The 26,577-nt window shown below is 48.8% G+C and overlaps 1 protein-coding gene across 1 annotated transcript in view; it reads right to left on the bottom strand.

Annotated features, from left to right (window-relative positions):
- AGBL1 (AGBL carboxypeptidase 1) overlaps window positions 1-26,577 on the bottom strand; it is a 165,459-nt gene that overhangs the window by 75,430 nt on the left and 63,452 nt on the right. The window contains exon 5 of the mRNA XM_060179380.1: window positions 25,660-25,753. Coding sequence (XP_060035363.1) covers window positions 25,660-25,753 — 94 coding nt within the window. The remainder of the gene's footprint in view (window positions 1-25,659; window positions 25,754-26,577) is intronic.

Here is a 26,577-nt window from a genome sequence, read left to right as displayed (position 1 = left end):
CAACAATGACATCAATAACAACAACAATAACAACTACAACAACAATAAAAATACAAGGGCAACAAAAGAGAAAATATATAAATAAAATTAAAAAATAAAAGATTATATTTTGAAATTGGAGCTCCTTGGATTTCTCGACAGCATCTATAACAAGCAGGACTGGCTCCCGTATTTCTCACAACAATCCCTACTTTACAGAAGAAGGGACCAAGGTGGCCAGGCAGTGGGGCACCTGATAGGGCGCTCATTACCATGCACAAGGACCCAGGTTCAAGCTTCACTCCCCTTCCTGAGTGGTGAAGCAGGTCTGCCGGCGTGTCTCTCTCTCTCTCTCTCTCTCTCTCTCTCTCTCTTTCCCTCTCTCTTCCCATTCCCTCTCAATTTCTCTCTGTCTCTATAATGTAAACAAACAAATAAATAAATAATGTCTAAAGATATTAACACAGGAGGGACTAAGAAAGGGAACTGAGCATGCTGGGAAGATCATCAGATTTCCCCTGAGCTGGACGCACCCAGCCCTCGATTCTGTGTGGCCCCCACGGGTGGGACTTGTGCGTGGCACCTAGCACCACAGGGAGTGTGTAAAGCTGCCGTAGAGTTGGCAGTGAGTGAGATGGGAGAAAATGAGAAAATGAAAGGAGTTAGGAAAGTAACAGGTGCAAAAGCAGGACCTTGACAAGGGGTTGAACATGCTTCCTCAGAGCACAGTGCCCAGAATGCCATCTGCTACAGCCCAACCTCCTGCCAGGCTTGAAAGGGAGAGTGTGGATGAAAGCCTGTGGGCCACATGCATGCACACGTACACAGGCACACAGACGCACACACAGGCACCTGGGCCACAGCACCCCAACCCTGCCAGGGGACCCTACCCCACCTGGCTTGTCATAAGCAGCACCTCTGCAAAGAGCAGATGGGTTGGAAGCACATCTGAAGCCACAGCAACAGCAACAAAACAGAGACTTCCCATGCCCAGGAGGAGAGTCCCAGGAGAAGAAAGGCTAAGATGTGTGTGGGGCGAGGGGGCAGGGCGGAGACATGCAGATGGGGAGTCCCCATCACCTCAGAGAGCCAGAGCAGTCTCTTTCCACACAGGGGTGTGGCTCTCAAGTTAGCGTTTCAGGAGAAAGTTACCCTCAAGCATCCTCCCATGATCCATGAGGTATGCTAAGCATGGCCCTGTGACTGTAACTCTCTTCTGTGACACGCATAAGTTTGCGTTATAATACACAGTGACAGGTGTGACGGGGAGAGTGTGTGACCAGGCACAGATCTGCCAGGTAACTGCCACAGAAAGACTGCCCTGCTCTTGCGGGGGGCGGGGGGGGGGGGAGGTAGCTGAGCTCACACAGGGAGCCAACTTCTGAGTGTTTGTTTGATGCAATTCTCACATGCCAGAAGCCCGGCAGGAAGGCTGCGGCTGCCAATCCACAGCGTGACAGAGCAGGGGCTCCACCGCGCCTGCTGGATAGCTGTGCTGGCTCTGCTTTGTGGAGTGCGGGCGTAGCAGCAGCAGCAGCAGCAGCAGCAGCGAGAGGCTGGGGCTGGTGACAGTGGGCAGCCTTGTTACCACAAGTGTTCGCGCAGGTGATGCAACTCGCCCTGTGCTTTCACAGCCTTCCGGTCCTCGGCAGGAGCGCTGCCAAAGTCCATTCACCATCACCGTGTTCCGGGTGCTGTCAACGTGGGGAAGTGACCGGGTGGGAGAAATTTTGGAGGAGAACGGAGGAGAACGAAGGAGAATGCTCAGAGGCAGAATGCAGGGTTGGCATGCCCGAGACCCCAGAGGTCCCAGGTTCGGGCCCTGGTACTGCACGTGCTAGAGCTGAGCAGAATGCTTCTCGCTCACGTCTCAGAAGAACGAGGTTGGTTGGTTGGTTGGTTGGTTGGTTGGTTGGTTGGTTGGTTCTTGGCCACCGGGGTAGTTATCATTGGGGTTCCATGCCAGCAGCATTTCACTACCTCTAGCAGACTCTTCTTTTGTTTAATGATACACGACAGAAGAAACAGAGGAAGTGAGAGAGGAAATGGAAGAGGAGGAGGAGGAAGACAAAGGGGAAAGGAAGAAAAAAGAGGAGGAGGAGGAGGAGGAAGAAGAAGAAGAAGAGAAAGAGGAGGAGGAATGCCACTACAGCCCTGCTCCAACATCTGTGAACCTTCTCCCATGCTGGTGCTTCCATGTGGTGGCTAGGAGCTCAAACCCAGGTCCTTGGCCAGAGTGACATGTGCATGCTACAGCTGAGCTATCTCTTGTCCTCAAAAAAGGTTTTTTTTTCTGGGGGGGGGGTGAGTTTTCTCCTCCAATTGAAACAACCTATAGCTCTTTGAAGGAACAGCATGAGGGAAACAAATAAAACTGTTGGTGGCTACTGTGCAAGAAACAGAATAGAATTGCAAAGTGCTATGAAATAAACACTTCAACCAACGGGCCTGGGGACTTAGTGGGCTCCTGGGCTCTGAAGGCTGAGTCATTAGGAAGTCACCCTCAACTAGGAAGTCACCGGTGGTGGCAGAAATGAGATGCTAGAGATGACTTGGGAGAGACATTTTCCTGACATTTTTTTTTTTTGCAATCAAGAGAGAAAGTTCATTAAAATTTCTTTTAAAGCCAAGATCCATCACTTCACTGGGACTTGCTCTTCCTCTTTCTCTTTTCCCGACTTGACGGGCAGGCAGTCACCTCAACTAAATCCCGGCTTGGAAACGGAAGAAATGAAACTGTTAGACAAACCTTCCCAGATGTCGCATCTGGGCCTTCAAACAACTGAGTCAACAAACTGAGCTCTGTGCTTGGCGGCTGGAAGCATCAGTATGGGAATTGGACTCGCAGAGGAATCTCCAGGCTAGAGACCAATCCAGTCCCCCAGTGAAGGTCATCCTTTGTCTACGATAAACACCGCCGCCGTATCCTGGCCAACTGGGCAGTTGTGTAAACTCCCAGGCATGTCAGGATCACCCCTGTTTATTTTAACAGCCCCGCTGATGGGATTTGGTGGGGTTAAAGATTCAGTGGCTGGACGTGGGTGGGTTTTCCACATTTGCAGTCTGTTTCCTTGATCAGTGGGATTGGGTTCGCATCACAAAAGGGATGAGAAGGCATCCTCTTTTCAAACATGAGGCAACTGTGAAGAGCTTTAGACGGGAGCCAGAGGCCTTTGTGCTGCCAACATCCTGCCGGTGGACTCATTAGTCAGATTTACTCTGCTGGAGCCACGTAGCCGCAGGGAGACTTCATCCAAGATGGGATGCATCAGCCGTGGAGAGACTTCCATCACAGCACAGCGCCATGTCATGCATGAGAGAACAAGGCCCCTGGTCCCCTGAAGGGTGGGAGGCGAACACTGGTGATATCAGCAGAGGCCAGATGAGGAGGATGCAATGCAGGGTCATTAATTAGTGTCCAGTGTCTCTCAGGCCTCTGGGTACCGACTCCAACCTGCCACTGCCACTGCCATGGGTCATGGGAGTCTCAGGAAGTTGAATCTCCTTCTAAGACAGCAGACAGAGAGCCTGTGCTTGTGGACCGCCAGTTCCAAACGCACATGGTGCTGACTGTGACTCTCTGGAGATGTTCCCTGGTTGGCTGAGTGTGGGGGCCACGGATGCTGCGCTCTCATGGACTGAGACAGGTGACGAGGCTGCAGAACAGCAGTACCAGCAAACTGTACAGGGGATGAGGTGAGGCTCTGTATCTGCTGAGTGAAAATAACCAATCTGCACAAGTTAGTACACTGAAGTAGGCAACCAAAAAGGACGTGTGTAGGCACCAGGAGGTGACTTGCCTGGCAGAGCACACATGTTGCCATGCGTGAGGACCTGGGTTTGAGCCCCCGCCACAGCCTGGGACACCGGCAGGAGAGAAAGGAGAGATGGAGCTGTGCTGCGGCTGCCCCTGCCTCTCACACCCTCCGTTTTTGAGCGGCTGCAGGAAGCAGCGGCGTTTTGCAGGCGCAGGCCCAGTGATAAGCATGGAGGCAAAACAGCAACGATGATAATGGTAATGACAATGATGAAAGAAAATAGTCTCGTGTAGGTGTGAAATGATATATGCACGTATACAGGCAAGAAAACATATATACATTTTGGTTGGCAATAGAAAGGCTGGACAAGAGGAGAAGCAATTCTAGAAGCCAGAACTCCCACCTTCTGCACCCCATAGAGAATTTTGATCCATACCCCCAGAGAGGGGGAAAATGATAGGGGTAAGATAACTAGAGGGCTCTGAACTCCAATTCCATCAGGACCCAGAGAGAAAACAGGGGAAAAGAAGGACATTTGGGAATAGTAGTAGGTGTAAGTGTGTCTTAGAAAGGAAGAGAAGGCAGAACCATAGGGAAAAATGGGGAGAAATATAGACAGTTATAAAAATAATAGTCAACAATTATAAAAATAAATAGTTCTATATCTGTGACCTTAGGAGAACTACTGCAGTTTCCAATGGAATAGGGACACAGAACTCTGGTGGTGGGAACAACATGGAATTATACCAAGTATCTTGTAATTCTGTAAATCAATATTAAATCACTAAAAAAAAAAAAAAAAAACATTTAAGTAAAAAAAAAAAAAAAGAACTGGACAAATATTCTTTAGAAATCCTTCAGCCACACCCTACAGGGATGAACTAGGCATGAAGGAGGATAATTTCGTCTTTCTTTCTCTAGAAATAATCTTGTAGCATGTCATTGTGGCTTAGAGGCTGCCATAACAGAATGCTAAATTGGCTGTCTCCGACAAAGACAGGCTGTGGAGAGAGCATGATACTTTATGAGAAAGATTTTCATGCCTGGGGCTCTGAAGTCTCAGATTCAACTCCCTGGGCCACCTTTACCTAGATAGAGGTGTTCAGTGCTTTAGTGAAAATAAATAAGAAACAACAGGAATTGTTTCTCCTATTTCTGGAGCCTATAGGTCCCAGATAAAGGTCCACAAGTGGGTTTCTGATGGGGGTGCTCTTCTGATTTATAAATGGCCACCTTCTTGCTATTCTACTGATGTATGTAGTCATCCCTCTTTCCTTGCTCCTCTCTCTCTCTGTCTCTCTCCCTCTCTCTCTCTCTCTCTCCTTTTTTATATGGTGTGTGTGTGTGGGGGGGGGTTGCCTCCAGGGTTATCACTGGGGCTCAGTGCCTGCACTACATATCCAGTGCTCCTAGTGGCCATTTTTCCTCCCCATTTTACTGGATAGGACAGTGCAAAACTGAGAGGGGAGGGGGTGATAGAGAGGGAGAGAGAAAGAGATACCTGCAGACCTGCTTCTCTAGCTTCCCGGCTGTAGGTGGGGACCCAGGGTCTCAAAACCAGGTCCTTGCGCTTTAGTGCTGTGTGTGTGTGCTTAACCAGGTGTGCACCACCTGGCCTCCTATGGCCACTTTTTTTTTTTCTTAATCGGGCAAGAGATCCCATTTAACTTTACTACTTCCTGAAGACTCCGTCCCCAAATACAATTACACTGGAGTCAGGACTCCAACACATAAATTTTCAGAAGGACAAGATTCATTCTAGACAAGTAGTAGTGAACCTGGTTAAGCACACACATTACAGTGCACAAGGACCCAGGTTCAAGGCCCTGGTCCCCACCTGCAGGGGGGAAACTTAAGGAGTGGTGAAGCAGGGCTGCAGGTGTCTCTCTGTCTCCTTCCCTCTCAATCTCCATCTGCCCTCTCAATTTCTCTGTCTCTATCCAATTATAATATTTTTTAAAAGAACCACTGAAGATAAAATAAAGAAATAATTCAATCTATAGCAATGTTTTTATTGAATGGAAACTATGAGTAGCCTGACCAGCAATTAATTCCACCTAACTCCTTCTAAACAAAACACACTTGTGTTTTGTGCAGGCACTGACCTACCCCATTGGAGTCATGTGCCTGGGGAAGACTCGCCCCTCCTCCTTGCTAAAGGTCAGTTTAGTAGGAAGACCCACAATTTCAACCCGAGACAAATGACAGTCATGGGGTGGAGAGTCGGAGACCGATCACTTCCCCCTAGGATCAGTCCCTAGTAAGTTACGGTCTGTCCTGTTCCGAAGGAAGTTGTCCCTCCTGCGACCGGTCCAAGTGTGAAGTCAGCCAATGTCAACTGAACAGAGACAGAGAAAGAAAACGCTTGGGGTCTCCAAGCTCTTGTGAACCAGAGAATCAACCCTCTGAGCTCCCAGTCAGGAAACAAGAAGCTCCCTGCTGCTCTCTGACCACTCACTGTAAGTTGGAATTGGTAATGTGCATAAAGTCACCATCAGTAACACAATTTCTTGAGAAATATTTTACACACTCTCTTTTTTTTTCTTATGAACAGACTTGATACTTTTTATTCAAACTGTAATAGACAAAATACTTTAAAAGCTAAATAAAATTGTTTAAAATTAGAGGCTCTATTTTTTTTAGACCTCAGTGCTTAATGAAATAATGCTGTATTTAGTTTTCTTAGAAAGCAGATAACAAAAGAAAAATTAAACTATAAATCTTCCTTTACAACTAATATTTCTCTTACTGTGCTTCTTTTTAAAATTTTTTATTTATAAAACAAAAATACTGACAAGACTATATGATAAGAGCGGTACAACTCCACACAATTCCCAGGACCAGAACTCCGTGTATCCAATCCCCTCCCTTGAAAGCTTTCCTATTCTTTATCTCTCTGGGAGTGTGGACCCAGGATCTTAAAGGCTTTTAAGTGGCTGGGGAAAGAGCTGGACCATCATTCCTGTCTGCTAGAAGTTCCCAGTTTTATTCCTGGCACTGCCTACACCAGAGAGTGCCCTCTGGTTTGTCTCTCTGTCCCATGTGGAACTCTCTCGGCTAAGAAGCAAAGACAATGAATGTTAAAAAGTAAAAACTTTCAGTACGATGTTGTCAGTATATGCAGCAAGCAAGCAGAAAGACTTAAAAAAACACCATAAAGTTCCTAATGAAATAGTAACTACTTAAGACCTAGATACCCTCCTCACCTACTTCCTATTATACTTCCCTCAGTCACTCCAAAGATAACCTTATCAAAGTAAGGACTGCAAAAGGTGAATAAGGGCAAGAGATGATGAGTCTTTTTTTTTTTTTTTTTTATAAAAAGGAAACTCTGACAAAACCATATGATAAGAGGGGTACAACTCCACACAGTTCCCACCATGAGACCTCCATATCCCATCCCCTCCCCTGATAGCTTTCCTATTCTTTAACCATCTGGGAGTATGGACCCAAGGTCATTGTGGGGTGCAGAAGGTGGAAGGTCTGGCTTCTGTAATTGCTTCCCTGCAGAACATGGGCCTTGACAGGTGGATCCATACTCCCAGCCTGCCTCCCTCTTCCCCTAGTGGGGCAGGGTTCTAAGGAATCAGAGCTCCAGGACACAATGGTAGGGTTATCTGTCCAGGGAAGTCAGGTTGGCATCATGCTAGCATCTGGAACCTGGTGGACAATAACTTTTTAGTCACTATCAGGCCACCATATCAGCTGGGGCCCTAGTCAGGGAGTCCTGAGATTCCCAGACAGACATGATGGGCCTAGACCTCGAATAAATCCCTCTCTCCATTGCTACCAGTCATCTCTATCAGAAACAACACAACAGACCTCTTTGTGGGCCCCCATAGGACCTTGCCTTCAATGTGGATCAACAATGGTAGAGAATGTTCCATCCTCTTAAGGGAGGCTGGACAATATACTCTATGTTCCACCTGAGGAAGATGGGTCCTGAAATTGGGGCAGCTTGGAGCATTCCTACTCATGACCACAGAACATGAGCTCAGATCTACAGGGATGCAGAGGTCTCATAGGCTCCTAAGCTGAATGTGGGCCCCAGATCAGATAAAATCAATGGGGTTTACAGCCAACAATATTTATACACCTTGCCCATATTTGGGAGCTACTCTCTTCCTTAATCCAGCTTTCTGGTCCTTTTTCCAGCCATGACATCATCTACCCAGACAATAACTTGGATCCGCTTACATATTAGATGTCAGACTTAGGAAAAAAAAAAAAAAAAAAACCAAAAAATCTAGTATAGTCATAGGCCCTTTGGAATATAACTAAAGTAGACCTACTAACTATCTACAAAATGGAGACCCCCCAACTCTTCATCTGCACTATTCCAGCCTTTAGGTTCATGATTAATCAACAATTTGTTTGGCTTTATATGTTAACTCTTTTATCAGCCACCAGGTTCCAGATGCTACCATTTTGCCAACCGGACTTCCCTGGGCAGATGACCCCACCAATATGTCCTGGAGCTACACATCCCCAGAACCCTGCCCCACTAGGGAAATAGAGAAGCAGTCTGGGAGTATGGATCAACCTGTCAACACCCATGTTCAGTGAGGAAGCAATGACAGAAGCCAGACCTTCCACCTTCTGCACCCCACAATGACCCTGGGTCCATACTCCCAGAGTGATAAAGAATAGGAAAGCTATCAGGGGAGGGGATGGGATATGAAGTTCTGGTGGTGGGAACTGTGTGCAGTTGTACCCCTCTTATCCTGTGGTTTTTATCAGTGTTTCCTTTTTATAGATAAAAATTTTTTTAAAAACCTTTCAGTATGAAGCTTCTGGGAGCTGGAAAGATGGAGCACTGTATGACAGACTTGGAGAAGTCCTAGGGTTTGTGAAACAAGTCCAGTAACATCTGAGGCAGAGCTCCCCCAATTTTCTTTGATAATAAAAGGCCCTTTCATTCTCTCTTCAGTAAGAGTCCTGTCATCCTCCATAAAAGAAGAGAGCTGCTGAATGACACTCCCAGGGCACAACTGAGACAGACTTAGCAATTTAGGAAAGGCCAGTCTGAACTGAAGTAAAAAAAAAAGAAAAAAGAAAAAAACAAATAAATAAATAAATTTTTCAAAGGCAGCAGAATGTCCTTTGGGACTGCAGTACGTAAGGGACCTTTCAAAACTGCACACACACCACCTTCTGCCCCAAATCTTTGGTAGAACTTGCTGTGGAAAAGCAGCTAAAACTTCCTAGCAGATTTGGACATGATTTTTTACTTTAATCTAAAAAGCACAGAATTCCAGCAAGAAAGATGATTTTTATCCTATGTGGAAGCTTCTGCTGTACTACAATATGATGATGATGATGATGATGATGATGATGATGTCAAATTTCCTAGGCACCATTCTGGTGAGGACAGTGTTGAGGACTTGCCATGTGACAAATCTGATCACATTATCAATGGCAAACAAGTAACAGGTTCAGATAAGGAAAGATGAGCAGACACCCTAACATGTTTGTACACATACCATCAGAACTCAGACTGGAGGCTCCCTTCACTGTGCACTTCTCGTGGCTCTGCTTGGACATGGTTTGTAAGCTGTGCTGATTGGCACCTGTCTTGCTCTACTGACTTTCAAAATCCATCAGGATGTGTCCACCCCACATCCCATCCCCAGGCAGGCTCTGAACCCAGCCTCTCAAGAAACACGTGGAGGGAGAATGAATCCATCAGTGAGCAAGACAGTTAAAAGGCCTGTAGACCAGTCAGAGAAGTGAGTCAGTCCTGCTTAGTGACTGTAACAAAGAGTAAATTCATGCCCGTCTTAAAGTCCTGTCCACAAGTGGAAGAGAGCACGTCAGAAGCAGTCTATCTGTATGAGTTTCTGCAGCAGGACCTGAAGGGCACGTCACAGGAGTGCGTGTGCGTGTGCGTGTGCCTTTCCTCACACACTTGTACATCCTTAGGCCTAACTGGCTTGTTTCCTTTTCTTTTTTCTTTTTCTTTTTCTTTTTATTTTTCTCCGGGGTTATTGCTGGGGCTCGGTGCCTGCACTACAAATCCATTACTCCTGGAGGCCATTTTTCCCATTTGGCTGCCCTTGATGTTGCTGTTGGATAGGACAGAGAGAAATGGAGAGAGAAGGGGAAGACAGAGAGGGGGAGAGAAAGATAGACACCTGCAGACCTGCTTCATCACCTGTGAAGTGACTCCCCTGCAGGTGGGGAGCCGGGGGCTCAAACCAGGATCCTTGAGCCAGACCTTGGGCTTTGAGCCATGTGCGCTTAACCTGCTGTGCTACTGCCCGACCCCCGGCTTGTTTCCTTTGAGCCTGTGCTGAGGACTGGAGCTGTGACTGCGTCCCCATGGTATGTGATGACAGGCTGTGAGCTCCTGCCGGAGGCAACGCCTGTGTGGTGCAGTCCCCCCCTCACACAGACACGGGACTCGCTCCATATTTCATCTCGTCTCTTGGGTGAACACTAAGGTTCTCGTGGGTTAATTAGTTTATAGGGCTGGTTAGTGCTGCGGGAAGCTGGGTCTTCCGGTAGGCAGGGCCATGGGGATGCCGCGGAGCACGGGCTTCTAGAATGCTCTACTTCTAGCGCCGTCAGGAAGCCAGGGGCGCGTGGAACGGAACTGTCTTCCTTTTTAGGATACTGAAAAGCAATGCTCTCATCTGGAAAGGGAGATGGGGAAGGATGTGGGAGAAAGATCCCAAGCCTCCAGCCAAGTGGACATGGCCGCCATCCGTATGTCTCACCCTCTCAGAGTTCGCGAGTGCTGAGGCCCAGCCCCAGACAGCTTGACAAATGAGGGGATCAGGGAGAAATGCCAGAGGAGGATGATTAAGGGAGTGGAATCGTTGATAGATGAGGAGAGAGGATTCTGGAAAATCTAATTAGGAAGCAATCCGGCCAAATGATGCGTTGGCTGACAAAGCGCAGATGTCCTCAGGGTTTGCAAAGCCCAGAGCAGGGAAGGGACCAAGGCAGCCACTCCAAAGAGCAGCAAACTTGAGGAGGGGAAGTGGAAGAAAGAGAAAGGGGGAAAAGTCAGGAGGCAGCGTCAGGACCAAACTCCTCACGGGAGGACGTGTTCCCTTGGAAAGACCCCATGGACCCCACAGCCCCCAGCCCTCCCTTTTCAGCGTGGCCTGAAGAGGCGGCCAGAAACACCTTGTCGTTTCCAACAAGGATTATATTGTGCTTAGCACAAACAGCCTTTGTACTCATGGTGGGGCACGGTTAGGACAAACACAGCAAGTTTTCCTGTTAGATACACAGCCCTTCCCCACTGCATGAGGAAAACTCCAGAGTTCTGCTGTCCTTCTCTCTGCATCTGTCCCTGTTTCTCTATCTGAAAATGTCAGCCTGGAGCTGTGAAGCTCCATGTGCCAATGACAAGATGCCAAACGTAAGAGGTTCTGGGATAAGTATCCCAGTCTGCGCAACGGGGCACATCCTTGAGTAGGTGCTCCGGGCACCAGCCCTGCACACGCTGGCTTCACTCCCGGCTGAGGAACAGGAGGCCCCACATCATCTCCACGTGGCCAAGGGCCTCCAGCACCCCGAAGGGACTCCCAGAGCCTGGCGCTCTCCTGTGCCCAGGTCAACACCTCAACTTTGCTGTTCAACAAACCCACCCAGGGTGGAGATGTGGTCCATGGAGGCAAGGCCAGAAAAATAGGGGCGGGGATGGCTGCTCAGCAGAGCACAGGGCTTGCCTGCCTGGAATTCTGGGCACCACATACTGCTGAGCTTTGATCTACTGTCTCACTCTCGATGTGTCCTCCTCCCTCTACCAATCTCTCTCTCTTTCATTTTTATTTATGTATTTATTATTGTATAGAGACAGAGAGAAGATGAGAGGGGAAGAGGAGATGGAGAGGGAGAGAGACAGGGACACCTGCAGCCCTGCTTCACCACTTGCAAAGCTTTCCCCCTGCAGGTGGGGACCAGGGGCTTGAACCTGAGTCCTTGTGCACTGTAATGTGTGTGCTTAACCAGGTGCGCCACAGCCTGGCTCCCCTATGTACCTCTCTCTGTCTCTCTCTCACTTTCTCTCTCTCTAGCTTATGAAGCAAATATTTTTAGGCGATCAGGAAAAAAAAAAAAAAAAACCAGAAGGAGCTGGAGTGATACCATCAGTTGGTCACCTTCAAGTTTGGAAAATGGTAAACGACCCTGTTAGATCATTCTTTAGTCCAGTGAAATGAAAAGATAAAGCTTTGGGGACAGGCAGTGGCACACCTGGATAAGTGCACACATCCTCATATGCAAGGACCCAGGTTCAAGCCCCTGCTCCCAACCAGCCGGGGGAGGGGACACACTTTATGAGCGGTGAAGCAGGTCTGCAGGTGTCTCTTTCTCTCCCTTCCCTCTCAATTTCTCTCTGTCCTGAATAAAATAGAAAGGGGGAAAAAATGAGGGAAATGGGTACCAAGAACAGCACATCTGTAGTGCTGGCACTGAGCCCTAACTGTAACCCTGGTGGTAATAAAGAAAAGGATGGAAGGAAGGAAGGGGAAAAAAGAAGGAAGGAAGGAAGGAAGAAAGGAAGGAAGGAAGGAAGGAAGGAAGGAAGGGAGGAAGGGAGGGAGGGAGGGAGGAAGGAGAAAAGCTTCCTGGAAGAGCCGGCCATCTGTTTCTAGGCCAGCTTTCTCCAGCATCCATTCCCAGGTCAGGCCCACCTTCTTCGTATCGCAGTAGACAAAGCTGTACCATCTGGGGCGGTCCCCCACATTCCTTGGACACCCATCCCTCTGACAGGTGTGATCACACTTAAAATGGCCCAGATACAGTATTTTGGTGCTTCTTCCAGGCATCAGTTTTACTTGTTCTTAATTTACTGTGCGAGGTATTTGAAGACTTGGCTTTTAGTAGGCAGGGAAGTAGTCCAGCAGTACAGCACAGGTCTTGCATGCCCGCGGTCATAGGTGTGACCCCTAGCGGCGAATATGCCAGAATTCAGCGGTGCTGTGGCCTCTCCCTCATAGTCATAAATCTAACTACAAACACGGAACTCTTTCAAAAATACCTATTTCTAGCTAAAGAGCATGCTGGAAGATACCTGAACCTGATTTTTCTCCTGCCTGATCTTGGTTCAGAGACGATGGCCTGGCATACCACTGCACAAGGAGCTGTGATGTGTGATGCAGACCAAGGCGGCCCTGACAGTCTTGCAAAGTGTGCAGTAACACGTGTTGGCAAGGACGAGGACCAGTGACTGAAGCCTGCAGACACGGCTGGTGGGACCCCGGAAAGACGAGATTGCCACGGGACAGAGGCGGGAGGCTCTTTAAAATGTTGGGGCCAGGTGGTGGCGCACCTGGCTGAGAGCACACATTACAGTGCACAAGGTCTCAGGTTCAAGCCCCTGGTGCCCCCTTGCAGGGGGAAAGCTTCGTGAGTGGTAGAGCGGGACTGCTAGTGATTCTCTCTCTCTGCCTCTCTCCTTCTCTATCTCTCCTTCCCCTCTCGATGTCTCTCCGTCTCTATTCAAAAATAAGTAAAAAAAAATATTTAAAAAATTAATAAGAATTAAAAATAAAATAAACTGTGAATCACGGTGCTGGGTGGCGGTTGAACACACACATTACAGTGCGCAAGGACCCAAGTTCTAGCATCCCAGTCCCCACCTGCAGGGGGAAAGCTTTGCAAGTGGTGAAGCAGGGCTGCAGGTGTCTCTCTGTCTCTCTTCCTCTCTATCTCCCCCTTCCCTCTTGATTTCTGGCTGTCTCTGTCCAATAAATAAATAAAAGATAATTTAAAAATTAAATTAAGATAAAATGTTAATCATGAAATGACTTGAGAACACAGCAATCCTACACAAAATGCACAGACACAAAAGAGGTGAGCACAGGGCTAAGGAGATAGCTCAGCAGATAGGGCACAGGCCTTGCATGTGTGCAGCCTAGGCTGAGGCCCAGAATGGCATGCAGCATTCCGGTGCTCCGGTCAGTGCGGTGACCTCTCTCCTTCTCTCTCTATCTGAATGAAAAAGGAGGAAAAAAGAGAACAAGAGAAAGGAGGAGGGAAAGAAAGGGAAAGAAAGAGAATAAGCTCATCCTAGGAGTCGTGAAATCTTAGCTCAAAATAAAAAATTAAGACAGGCACTTAGGTGCACATGTATTGACTCCCGTGGTCCCTCTTGGGCTCCCCATCTAGGTGCCACATGTATGGATACTGGTGATGCTGACGGCTCAGATCCTGCGCTCAGGACACCCTAGGGCAAGGCTGAGATAGGGCAGCTTTGTAGAGGCCACAGAGCTCCAAGTCAGGCTGGCTCTTGAGGACACAGGGCCTTCCCTCAAAACTGTCTGGACTAACACCCCCGACACTGTCCTGGGGCAGGAGGACTGGAACACCCAGGTGCCCACACAAAGGGAGTCCCCTCTGCGCTACTGGGTGTCCCTCTCGCTTTCCCTTTTTAACTGCTGAAAGATGTGAGACTGAGGTGTGTGTCACAACAGCCCATTTTCAGATCTATCTGGAGAATGTCACAGGGACCATCTAGCAGAGATCTGAGCAGGTGCACTTCCCCAAGGCCTGGCCATCCCCTAGACCAGTTCAAGACAGGACTTCTCACCTATAGAATCTTTTACAGGAAGGTTGAGGTGGGGAGGGGGGTGCTTTCAAAGGTAGAAGCCGACCTTGGGAGAGAAGGGAAAGGTTTCTATTCTAGATCCTCTCTTTAGGGAAACCAGACATTGCACTAAACTTCCCATTTTAAGCTGTTTGCCCTTTTGAAATAAACAAACAAAAATAAAAAGAAGTTCAAAGGTAGCCGCATATGTATACCATTCCGTGAAAAATCACAAGCCATCCGATAATTGCTTCCCAGAATACACTGTGACATTTCTGCTTCAATAAAACAGAACCATCACCCAACAATATGGTTCAGTGAACACATTTCAACCTCCACCTGCGGTTCTAATGAGAAGGAATCTCAGGGCCAGGGAGACAGCCCAGGGGCAGCACACCAGCCTGTGGGACCACCCGGACTCCGTCCCTGGCATCACAATGTGCCAGAGGGGAGTGGTTGCTCTGGTCTCTGTCTCTCTCTCTCCTGGGATGTTACATAAATATATCTTTATATTTATGATAAACAAACAATTCAAGAGCTCAGTGTCTGGGTTCTCCAAATAGTGGAATAAAATATTGGACTGAATCTCTTAAAAGACTTTTTTCTCTGAGTATCTAAGAAGTAACATCTCTACAAGCATTCTGTTTCTTTTTTTGCCACCAAGGTTATTGCTGGGGCTTGGTGCCAACACTACAAATCCACCTCTCCCAGCGACTTTTTTATTCTTTTTTTCTATTTTTATTTTGGAAGGACAGAGAGAAATTGAAAGTGGAGGGAAGGCAGAGAGGGGGAGAGAAATATAAGACACCTGCAGACCTGCTTCACTGCTCGTGAAGCAACCCCCTGCAGACGGGGATTGGGAGTTGGAACCCGGATCTTTTTGCATGGTGAGATGTGCGCTTAATCAGGTACACCAACCCCTGGCCCCACATCTCTGTAAGTGTTAGCTCATCTTATTACAACCTCTGATTCTCCCACAGTCCTCAGAAATGTGTGCTGGCTTTTGTCTCAGACCATTTGGGGCTGTAGTGCCCAGCGCTGCCAACAGGGGACGCTGGTATGCACCTTGCTGTCCTGTGGAAATGCTGTGCAGGTCCTGCCTCGCTGACTCTTGGTCTTTTCCCCATAGTCACCACCTGGCGAGTCCCCACTTTCTCTGCTACTCTTTGTTAGGATAGCTCTGCCAGTGTATTATTTAACTCCCAAGCAGGATCGTATAATTGGGAGACCTTGATATTAACTCTGAAAAGCATTCCCGGGCATTCATTTGGCCCGCAACATGCTACATAAAGTGGGTTTTTATTACACGGGATGATGATTACTCTGATTAGGGTGGACCATTTGCAGAGACAAAAGATTTCAACCTCAAGGAAACAGAGGCTCAAGCCATCTCTTTCCCTTTTTTAGAGCCCTTGAGCTCCACTAAAACTGCCCACCACACATGTTTTATTTATTCTAGTCACTTAATCGCCTCTGCTTTTAAATACTGAAGGAAAAGGTCATTTAATTCTGCTTGGTGTGGTGAAAAGAGGGCGGGTTCTCACTGGATACCTTTTTCTCTTACTTCTTCGACCCTGGGGACAAGTACAGGAATTCACCTGTTTGGGATTCTACTCACCAAGTCAGGGTATTAAAATTAGGACCGCTTACTTCCCAGTCTGAATGAAACATTTCAAGTTCTGTGGAGGGGCTGGGAGAAAGCTCACTCTGCTCTGAGCACCAGAACCGCACGAGCAAACCAAGACACTGTGAGGAGCCCTCCCAAGGTGCTGTAGCAGTGCTGTGGCACCTCCCACCCTCTGTGGTGCTCCCCTTCTGTATCTCCCTAGATGTCAAAAATAAAAAGAATCTTTTAAAAATGGTCCAGGAGGATAAAATTGCTCATGCATGGAGGCCTGGCATGACAAAAACTAATATATATATATATATATATATATATAAATTAAAAACTTTTATATGTCACAAAATCTAAAATTGTTTCACCTGTTAGAAGGTCTGTAGTGCAGTGGGTTAAGCGCACATGGCGCTAAGCACAAGGACGGGCGTAAGGATCCCAGTTCTAGCCCCCAGCTCCCCACCTGCAGGGGGGTCGCTTCACCGGAGGTAAAGCAAGTCTGAAGGTGTCTTACCTTCCTCTCCCCCTCTCTGTCTTCCTCTCCTCTCTCGATTCCTCTCTGTCCTATCCAACAACAATGACAGCAACAACAACAACAATAATGATAAACAGTAAAGGGCAACAGAAGTGGAAAAATAGCCTCCAGGAACAGTGGGTTTGTAGTGCAGGCATCAAGCACCAGCAATAACCCTGAAGAAAGAGAGAGAGAGAAGAAAAGAGAAGAGAGAGAGAGAGAGAGAAGACAGAGAGAGAGGGAGAGGAAGGAAGGAAGGAAAGAAAGAAGGAAGGAAGGAGGGAGGGAGGGAGGGAGGAAGGAAGGAGGGAGGGAGGGAGGGAGGGAGGGGGGAGGGAGGGAGGGAGGAGGGAGGGAGGGAGGAAGGAAGGAAGGAAGGAAGGAGGGAGGGAGGGAGGGAGGAAGGAAGGAAGGAAGGAGGAAGGAAGGAAGGAAGGAGGGAGGAAGGAAGGAAGGATAATAATGGTATTGCAGACATGTCTAAGCTGCAAAACATGTTAGCAGGGACAAGAGCATCGCAGGGAAAAGTATTTAGAAGAATTTCTTGTAGCTGCTCAGAATAAAATGGCAGGAGCTCTAACAAACTCGTTGCAAAATCCAGATGCCAGAGAAGTGAGAACACAAGACTGATGGACCCTGGGGAGCTCATGGTCGCCTGGCCGGGTTCCTGCCATGTATGTGCTGGCTGGCCTCTTACACGTTTAGTGTATCATTCACTGGTGTTCTCCCTCTCCTTTCTTTTTCTTTACTCCTCTTTTTGTTTCTCTGTGCATTTGGGGGAACTTTCTGTTGCCGTGTCTTCAAATTCATTGGTCCTTTCTTCTGATACATCCACTCTGCCTTAATCCCCTGTGGTGACCTCTTACACACTGCGTCTTCCACTGTGTCAGCAGAAGTTCAGTTTGGGTATTCTTAAATATCTTCTGTGTCTTTACTTACTCCGCCCCCCCAAAAAAAACATGGAATAGAGACGTCGAGTGACATTAACATTCATGTCTAACTACCCTCGTGTGATCAGAAAGAACTACTTCAACGTGGAACAGTCCTGCTCTTCCATGTGTCGTATCTGACACGCCAGGCAAGAGCTGTGTCCCGTACAGTGGCCTGTCGTCCACTCCTGAGACAGGAAGCTGGTGCACTGTCCCTGATGCCCAAGGGTGAGGAGGCTTTCTGACCTGCCCGCAGAACCAAGTGAGATTTGCGGCACTGCCTAGGTACCAGGCATTATCGCCACCACTCCCAGATTCCAGGTGGTCTGTCTGTGGCTTTGGCTGGTTCCTCACCAAGAGTTCACTTACCACTCTCTAGCTGAAAGGCTTGCATGAGCCACCCACAACTATCTCCAGAGTTCTGTCCAAATGTAGCCTTTTCCATTCTAATTCTGCCTTTCAAATTCCAGGCCCTTTGGTCCTCCAGCCCCTGAGCCCTACATCCTCAACTCCAGTGTCTACAAATCTCTCCTGGGATCCTCCTCCCTGCTTTGCGACCTGGTGATTCTCTTCAGATAGTAACTGTGGCTCTTGAAGGACTCATCTCTCAAGGACCATGGATCTTAGCTGCCTGGTGTCCAGCAACTTAGAAAATCCTTGTGTTTTTTTTTTTCTACATGTTATCGGCAGTTTGTTTGTTTGTTTTCTATGTGGGAAGTCAAATCTGACCCCGTGTCTTCTATCTTGGCCAGAAAGAATTATGTGTATATTTTGTGTATTTTTTACAGAGTTGAGATCACGTTGAATTTCAATCCTTACTCATTCTTGTCGACATTTTATCGCAACTATCACCACTGGCGAGCATCACTCCTCGTCGAATTGGGGTGTGTGGCTACACATTTTGATACATAGATGTGTCACTTTTACTATGACATTTTCTGGCTGCAATATTTTTAACTCTCAGTAACACTGTGGTTGATATCTTTGTCTTTATGTATGTATCTTCACCCACCTTTCTCAATGACTCCTTTGGGCAGATTTCAGAAAGTGGACGTAAGAGATGGAATTTGATTTTTTTTTCTTTTTTTGCCTCCAGGTTAATTGCTGGGGTTCAGTGCCTGCACCACGAATCCACTGCTCCTGGCAGCCTTTTCTTTTTTTTCAATTTTGTTTGTTTGTTGGATAGGACAGAGAGAAATTGAGAGAGATGGGGAAGATAGAGAGGAAGATAGATGCCTGCAGACCTGCTTTACAGCTTGGGAAACGACCCACCCCCCTTCAGGTGGGGAGCCAGGCGCTCGAACTGGGATCTCTGTGTTGGTCCTTGTGCTTCATACTATGTGCGTTTAACCAGTGGCACTACCACCTAGCCCCAAGGGATGGGATTTTTTTTAATCATGCCACCCATCACTTCATTGTTTGCAGGAAGGTTTATCAGTGTGTCCCCAGAAGCTTAAGTGAACACCCACCCTACAGAATTCCCACATGCAATAAATGGCATGTTTTTTTCAAAGTTTTTCAAATGCTGAGTTGTGAAGTGTGTGTACTGATCTAAAGTGGCCCCCACCACTAGTTGCCATGGTCTCGTGCACATAGGAAATTACTCATCCCCGGCAGCCCTGGACTTGGCGTCACATAACAGGTGCACTCATTGCTCCGCCCATAAGCTAAGCCCTTGGGCACACTCCCAACGCCAGCACTTGGGAGGCCGGGCTGGAATTTTTCTATCCATTCACGGGTGTTTGTGGCACACAGCTTCTGACCCCCACCTCCAAAGACCCCCTCCCCGTGAGCCCATGCCCTGGAGGCCACAGAACCTAGCCATGTTGGAGTGGAGCCGCTGAGGCCATTGAAAGCTGGCGGGAGGAGTGAATGCCCAGAGATAACGCAGCTGCTATTTTGAGAAACGGGAAAAAGGGAAAACGGCTTCTTCATCTCAGTGACAAAGTAGTTGAGTCCCCAGCTGCTACTAATCGCAGGGGACTGTCTACTTGGGTTGAGTCTCCACTGACTTGTCTGCGACTCTGATTACATGAGGTGTGTGTGAGGGTTGGACAGAGTCCAAGAGGACGGGCTCTGGGAAGAGATGGCGACTTCTGGGGGAGGAAGGATGAGCTGGACATGCCGTAACAGCTCATAAACAGAAGGTGAAGTTACCAGCCAGAGCTGCCCATGGAGCAATTCCCAGCAACCATGCTCTCAAACCCCAGAGATGCCCTTAGAAGGGGCCTTTGAAGACAGAAGATCAGCCAACACTATTCTCAGCACAGGGAGCCTCTGGGACAGGAGACAGGAGGGTGAGCTGGAGAATTTGCAAAGCCAGCAACCAAGGTGCTTCAGCTGTAGAGAGGCAAGAGTTTTAGGGCTGCCACCCATGTTTGGGGCACGAGGTTAATTTCTTGGGATGGGCCCTGAAGGCAGGACAAAGGTGATTTTGGGAAAAGACAGCTCTGGAAGGCGGATTTGCGTGAGAGAAGGCAGGTGTGAGGTCTGGACGCCCCTGCGTGACTGTCCCTTCTCCAGTGCCCTAACTGGCCTTCTCCCAATAGCGTCTGTTTGAACACCACTTGGGTGAGTTACTCACTTTCTCAGACTCTCTTCCAGTACACAGGACACATGCATGTTATTACTAACCACCTCCCGACTTTTCCTTTTTATCAATTTACCTACTGCCTGTCTGATTATCTGGCAGGACTCTGATGAACCCAGTAGAGGGACAGAGTGGCTGTCTTACACCCCGATAAAGACCAGGCAAAGCACTGGCCTTCTGAACGCAGGGACCACTGGCAACCCAACTTCCAGGGTCCTCTGAGCCGGTCAGTATGGCTATGGCTCCTAGCAACGGGGAGTCGGCAGAGAACTGGGAGTACACAGGGCAGGTGACACTGTTGGAAGGTCTGCTTTCTGGGAGCATGAGGCCAGCATGATTCTGAAGCTCATGCTTCCTGACTCCCGGGTTCTTGGGGAAGCTACAGGGAAAGTGAATGTGGGAGCTGAAGGACCCCACAGCCTGAGCCTTCCTTCTCAGGGCTTGATCGGGAACGAGGCTGGAGCTGGAAGAGCGGCCTGTGCTGGGGAGACAGGCCCTGTTTCCGGCAGATTCTGGTGTCCAAGGTGAGGCAGGCCCACAGGGAGTGAGGACAGGAAAGGCGCACTGATGCCAAGAGCTGCTGACCCAGCTTCAGAGGTCTGGTTCCAAGTCACGGCATGAGGACCCCCCTGGACTCAGAGGACTTTTGGCCGTGCTTTGGGAACTATGGGGCAGGAAGACAGTGGAAACAACAGTGGGCATTACCCCAGCCCCCGGGTTCACCCCAGAAATAGGGAGTTGGGGTGCACCAGTTAAGCGCGCATAGTACCAAGTGCAAGGACGCGCGCAAGGATCTGAGTTTGAGCCCCCGGCTCCCCACCTGCAGGGAGCACGCTTCACAAGCGGTGAAGCAGGTTTGCAGGTGTCTCTCTTTCTCTCTCCCTCTCTATCTCCCTATCCCCTCTCATTTTTCTCTCTGTCTTCTCCAGCAAAAATAGGGGGGAAATGGCTTCCAGGAGCGGTGGCTTCCCAGTGCCAGCACCAAGCCCGTGCTAAGCCTGGAGGCAAGAAACAAAGGGAGGGGGAAATGATGGAAGGGGCGGCGCAGCTCCCCCAGAAGGTGCTGAGACCTGGAACAGACCTGAGCTTTCCTGAGGCCACAGGATGAGGATGAGTCCGTGCCCAACAAGCCGTCCGCCTTTGTCTCCATGACTTGTCCTACCTGCTGACTTTGCACAGCTCCAAGAAGCATGGAGGCAAGTACACAAACATGCCCACCCACAGCGAGAACCAGGGCAAGGCCCCAGCCCATGTCATTTCTCCCTCCTCACATCTATAGAATGCTCCCCCAGGGGTTCTAGAGCTCCAGTAAGTCTGTGAGCAAATCGAATGCCAGAGAGCTCTGCCTAGGGCACAGCCTCCATGTGACCACTGCTCCTCAAGTCCTCACAGGCCCAGACCCCACCCAGTGGGCCTGGGGGTGGCCCCACAGCTCGCTGCCCCAGCTTGTCAGACTTAATGGGACCCTGCACGTGAGGTCAACTGGGGTGACACTTGTGAGGATGTCCCACATTAGAAAGGGCAGAAGCAGGGGAGTCGGGCTGTAGCACAGCGGGTTAAGCGCAGGTGGCGCAAAGCACAAGGACCAACATAAGGATCCCGGTTCGAACCCCAGCTCCCCACCTTCAGGGGAGTCGCTTCACAGGCGGTGAAGCAGGTCTGCAGGTGTCTATCTTTCTCTCCTCCTCTCTGTCTTCCCCTCCTCTCTCCATTTCTCTCTGTCCTATCCAACAACGACAACAACAACTACAACAATAAAAAAAAAAAAAGAAGAAGAAAGGGCAGAAGCGGAAGGCAGGAGAAACTCAGAGAGGGGAGAATCTGGGTGCCCAGATCTCCAGCCCCCGCCCCCCACACAGCACACCCAGAGAGTTTTAAAGAGACACAAGGCAGGTGTTTGGGGTGGGTGCTCTGTCCATCTAGCACATTGTGACTATCTCAAAGGGGAAGCTCTTCCCTTCACACACAAGATGGACATGCAGAGCACATAATGACTCTGGCCATCAGGCAGGTGGACTTGACGGCTCTGCTTCAAAATGACTTGCCCCTGGGCCTGGTGGTGGCAGACCTAGTTAAGCGCACATTACAGTGCACTGGGACCTGGGTTTGCAGGCCCCTTGGTCCCCACCTGCAGGGGGAAAGCTTTGTGAGTGGTGAGCCAGTGCTGCAGGTGTCTCTCTGTCTTTCTGTCACCCCCTTCCTTCTCAATTTCTGACTGTCTCTATCCAATAAACAAAGATAATACAAAAAAAATTTTTTTAATGACTTGTCAGGGAGTCTGCTGGAAAGACGGCTATGTTGGGAGGCTTCTCATCTCACCACCTTTCTCCTGATGCTGGGAGTTGGGGGTAAGGGTCACGCAAGGGGGATTTGCAGGAGAAGTGTAAAGTTGAAGGCATAGACGTTGTTTGCATAGCCTTTGAGAGGAAACAGCCCTTCTATTGAGGAGACAGACTCCCCTGCCATTAGGCAAATGGTTGTGTGAATATAAGTCACTTAGGCAGTAACAGATATTTAAACAAATTTTAACTGCTTGTGATTGTCTTGCAATATGGTGGCTCAGGCATAAACGTACTGGAAATGGACTGTGTGAGACACTCCAGTGGTGGTTTAAGAGCTAAGGCTCATGTATCAGGCAGGGTTTAAATCCCAGCTCTTGCACTTAAATCTCAGCATGTTACCTCACTTCCTTCAGCGCCAATGTTCTTTCCCCGGTGACACTGGGGATGCTAATGGTGCCTGCCTTGCAGAGAAATGGAGGGGATGAGATGAGATGATGTGTGCTGGGAGCTCAGGGCTGTGCAGGGCACATAATAAACGACAGGGAAACGACGCACAAACTATAATGGCGGAGAGCATTGTGGGAGAGGCCTCTGCTGGGGGGTGGGGTGGGGGTGGGGCTGTCCTCTATAGGATTTGTGTGACAGGCAATAACATGCTGTTACATTGGAACCCCCCTCTTAAATATTAATGATTTATTAAGTAGATTTCTTGGTTAAGTTTCTTTTTAGGTTTTAAGTGTTAAGTTCCTTTTTCTTTAGAGTTAAGTTGTCTTGCTGAGTAAAATGGAAAATTCCTTGCCCCTTCCCCCTTGAATAAACAGGACCTAATCAGTGAAGGCCACCCATTGTTCGAAGGACCGTGCATGGGGACAAGCCTTATCAGGACCTTTGCACAGACTTTGTGGTGTGCTGTCTACCGGATGGGTGGTCATAGCCGATGGCAGGAGGATGTGGCGACCCTGCCTGGTTGAATTCTATTGGTTGTGTGATCTTACTATATTTGAAACTAGCCCACGCTTTGCTTTGAATGGATCATGCTTTTGCTAAGTTTGAAATGATTGGATTTTGTGTTTGCTATAGCCTGTTATTGGATGTAGGCTGATAAGGTGATGTGTTCCCCCTACCTGAATGTAGTCTGAATTCCTATAAATTGTGTGGTTTGATCCTTGTTCAGGGTCGAGCTTGGTAGACTGCGGCCAGTCTCCATCTCGGCCAGGATTGCAATTCGTCAATAAACATCTTTTGCTTCCTTGCAGTGCATGGTGGTTTGATTTATGCTCGCTAACAATTTGCTTTAATTAGCTGTTTGGCTGAGGAAGGAGAATCATCTTGCACCGAAATCATAGGACAGACCAGAAATATAAACGTATGCCTAGGATCCCTGAAAGATCCTTCCTGTCTTAGGAAGACCCCAGCCTGCCCATCCCTGGGGTGACTTCCTTCTTCTCAAGGCACTGTAATCAGATCTGTGCCTGTGTCCCATGCCCTGTGTGACAGGACAGAGGGAGCAGCAGAGAGAACAGCCAGTGTGAGGCTCTGTAAGAGGGTCTCTGGGCCTTGTAGCTTTCTTTCCCCCAAGTTCAACCAGGGTGAGAGAGATAATAAAAGCTATCAGAACCCAAGAAGGGAAGAGATGAGTCCTGAGGTAGCTAAAAGGGGGGCTAGACACGTGACACCCATGTCTAGCTCAACGGACACCCATACAATAGATTTCCACAGAATGAGAAGGGAGCAGCCAAATGTTCCTTCCTGAGCTGCTCAGCAGGTGAATGCGAGAGGTCTTGTGAACAGGACCAGAAGGAGTGTTTTGGGAGTGTTTTGGGACCGAGTGGCAAGGCACAGGCAGCCTGCAAGCTGTCGGCGGCTAAGGCTGCACATGGTGATGAAACGCACAGGAAATACTAAGCAGTGGAGATGCTGGCCTTGGCACAACTTACTAGAGCACAGGTGCACCTGGGAGGGAGGCAGGGCCAGTGAGAACCGGAGCCACCAGGCAGATACTTGGAGACCTGGGCTCCTAGGCAGAAACGTCCAAGAGTAAACTCAGCCACCTCAAAATATGCCTTGGTGCTACCATGATGCCATGCTGACTTCCCTGAGCAGATGACCTCACCAATATATCCTGGAGCCCCACCTCTCCGGAGCCCCACCTCTCCAGAGCCCTGTCCCAGTAGGGAAAGATAAAAGCAGGCTGGGGGTATGGATTGACTTACCAACACCAATGTCCAGTGGGGAAGCAGTTACAGAAGCTAGACCTTCCACCTTCTGCAGCCCCAAAGAGAATTTTTGGTCCATATTCCCAGAGGGGGAACCTCACCTAACCAGTGCCCTATCCCACTAGGGAAAGATAGAAACAGGCTGCCAACACTAGCTTCCCCTACCCTCTCAATTCCTGGCTGTCTCTAACCAATAAAAAAAAAAGATAATAAAACATTTTTTTAAAAAAAAAGCTACTTGATCAAATAACACGTGAATATCACAGACTACAAAACCACCTTGGTTTTCTCAACACGTTGATTTTACAAAGGTTCTGAGAAGTCTTCAAGAAATCTACCTGACTTGGTTTAATCCAGCACTACTGAATATATTTGGAAAGGGATTTTTTTTTCCTTTTTTTTTTTAACTGAGATACAGCATTTCACTCTGGGCAATGCTGGCTGAGAACCACAAGTGAGAATGGATGAATGCATGATAGCGGCATTACTGTGGCGAGCCAGGAAAGAATAGTCAGGTGGGAAAAGCCGGGGGTGGAGTCTAGGATGCGAGAAATATCATGGCCGGGCATGGAAATGCTACTTTGCCAAACGGCCCCATGTATCTAGGAAACTGGCTGAATTTCTTCTAAGATTCTTTCAAGGTCCTCTCAGAGAGTTTCCATAAGTGGTGGATCTGAGTATCTCCCGTGCCCTCCCGTCTGACCCTCCCCATTCAAGTTTGCAGGGTTTGGGGGGCGGGGGCTGAGGTTCACCTTCCAATCGTGAATAGGGCCAGCACACAAGCTTAAAGGACCACTCTTGGGCCCAGATCTCACATCGGGCTGACGCTCCAGGGACCCCCGCCCCCCACCCCAAGAGTGTGCTCTTGCATTGTCATTTCTGACTTGTCTTTTGAGGACGCACTGTGAGTAGAACAGGACCGACCGCGGGCTTTGGGGACAGAGGGAAGAGAGGCCTCAAACCCCAGCTCGGCCATGGCCATGCACCACGGCCTCCTCGGGTGAGGCCCTGTCCTCTGAAATTCAGGATGGTGGTCTGCTGCTCGAGGTTGCTGGAAGGATCAGAGGTACACAAGTCTGTGGGGGAAGAGGTGAGGACATGTGGAGCAAAGCACCCTGTCCACAAAGGGGGTCACTGCTCAACAGAACTAAACGCACCAGGAGGAGACATGAGAGCCTCCACAACTCCATGCCCATTACAAAGAGGACAGAGGACTGAGAGAGTGCCTGGTACCTGATGACTCGGGTGCGCCTCTGGGTGTAAGGGGTGATGACCTGGAAAAGCAGCTCCATTGCTCCATTAATCCCCAGCATGGCTCCTGTGGTGACTGAGAAAGACAAAAACACGGTGGTTATCGAACCAGCTGGGCCCGTCTCTATTTCTGCTGTTACAGAGGCGGCCAGAAAGCCAGGGGTGATCCATCACCTGCCTGGCAGAAGTGCTCTGTGGCCTCCTCTGTGGCACTCTCTGGGTGGCCCAAGCCACTGAACTTCCCTGCCGTGTTCTTAAAGGGCACAGGCCAGGTGGTGGCTGGGCAAATGCTTCTCTAAGCAGATCTGTCTATGGGCTGTCTCGCCCTCCACTGACATCCCATGTGACACATGCTTGCACACGCACAGACACACATTTACATACAGTGTGGGTACTTCGCAGAACGCACAATTAATAAATTAATAAATCTTGAGCTGGGGAGACATAATGGTTTCATAAAACACTTTCATGCCTGGGGGTCCAGGCCCCAAGTTTAATCCCCAGCACTGCTATAAACAAGAACTGAGCAGTTGGGTCTCTCGCTCTCCCCTCTTCCCCCTCCTTCTCTCTCTCTCTCTGTCTCTCCCTATCTCTCCTTCTCTCTGTAGCTCTCTCATTAAAATAAAATAGTTTTAAAAGGAAAACAGAAATCCAAGAACATTTTAAGTAGCAGACAAGTATGGGAGCTCCACTTCTTTTCCAGTCTTGATCCAGGTTCCTCTCTAATGCCCTTGGAGCTGCCATGATTAAGACCAAGATCACTCATAGTTCTATCCATCAGTACTTCAAAGGGAGAATCCATGCTTCCTCCTCGGTGGGAACTAGCCTGTGAGATGTTTGCTTTTTTTTGTCCATTTGGGTGATGATTAAAACAAGGTCATGGATCTGAATGGTAGTAAG

The sequence above is a fragment of the Erinaceus europaeus genome, chromosome 20 (assembly GCF_950295315.1).
Source record: "Erinaceus europaeus chromosome 20, mEriEur2.1, whole genome shotgun sequence".
NCBI classification, from domain to species: Eukaryota; Metazoa; Chordata; class Mammalia; order Eulipotyphla; family Erinaceidae; genus Erinaceus; species Erinaceus europaeus.
This window is presented reverse-complemented; position numbering and strand designations above follow the sequence as displayed.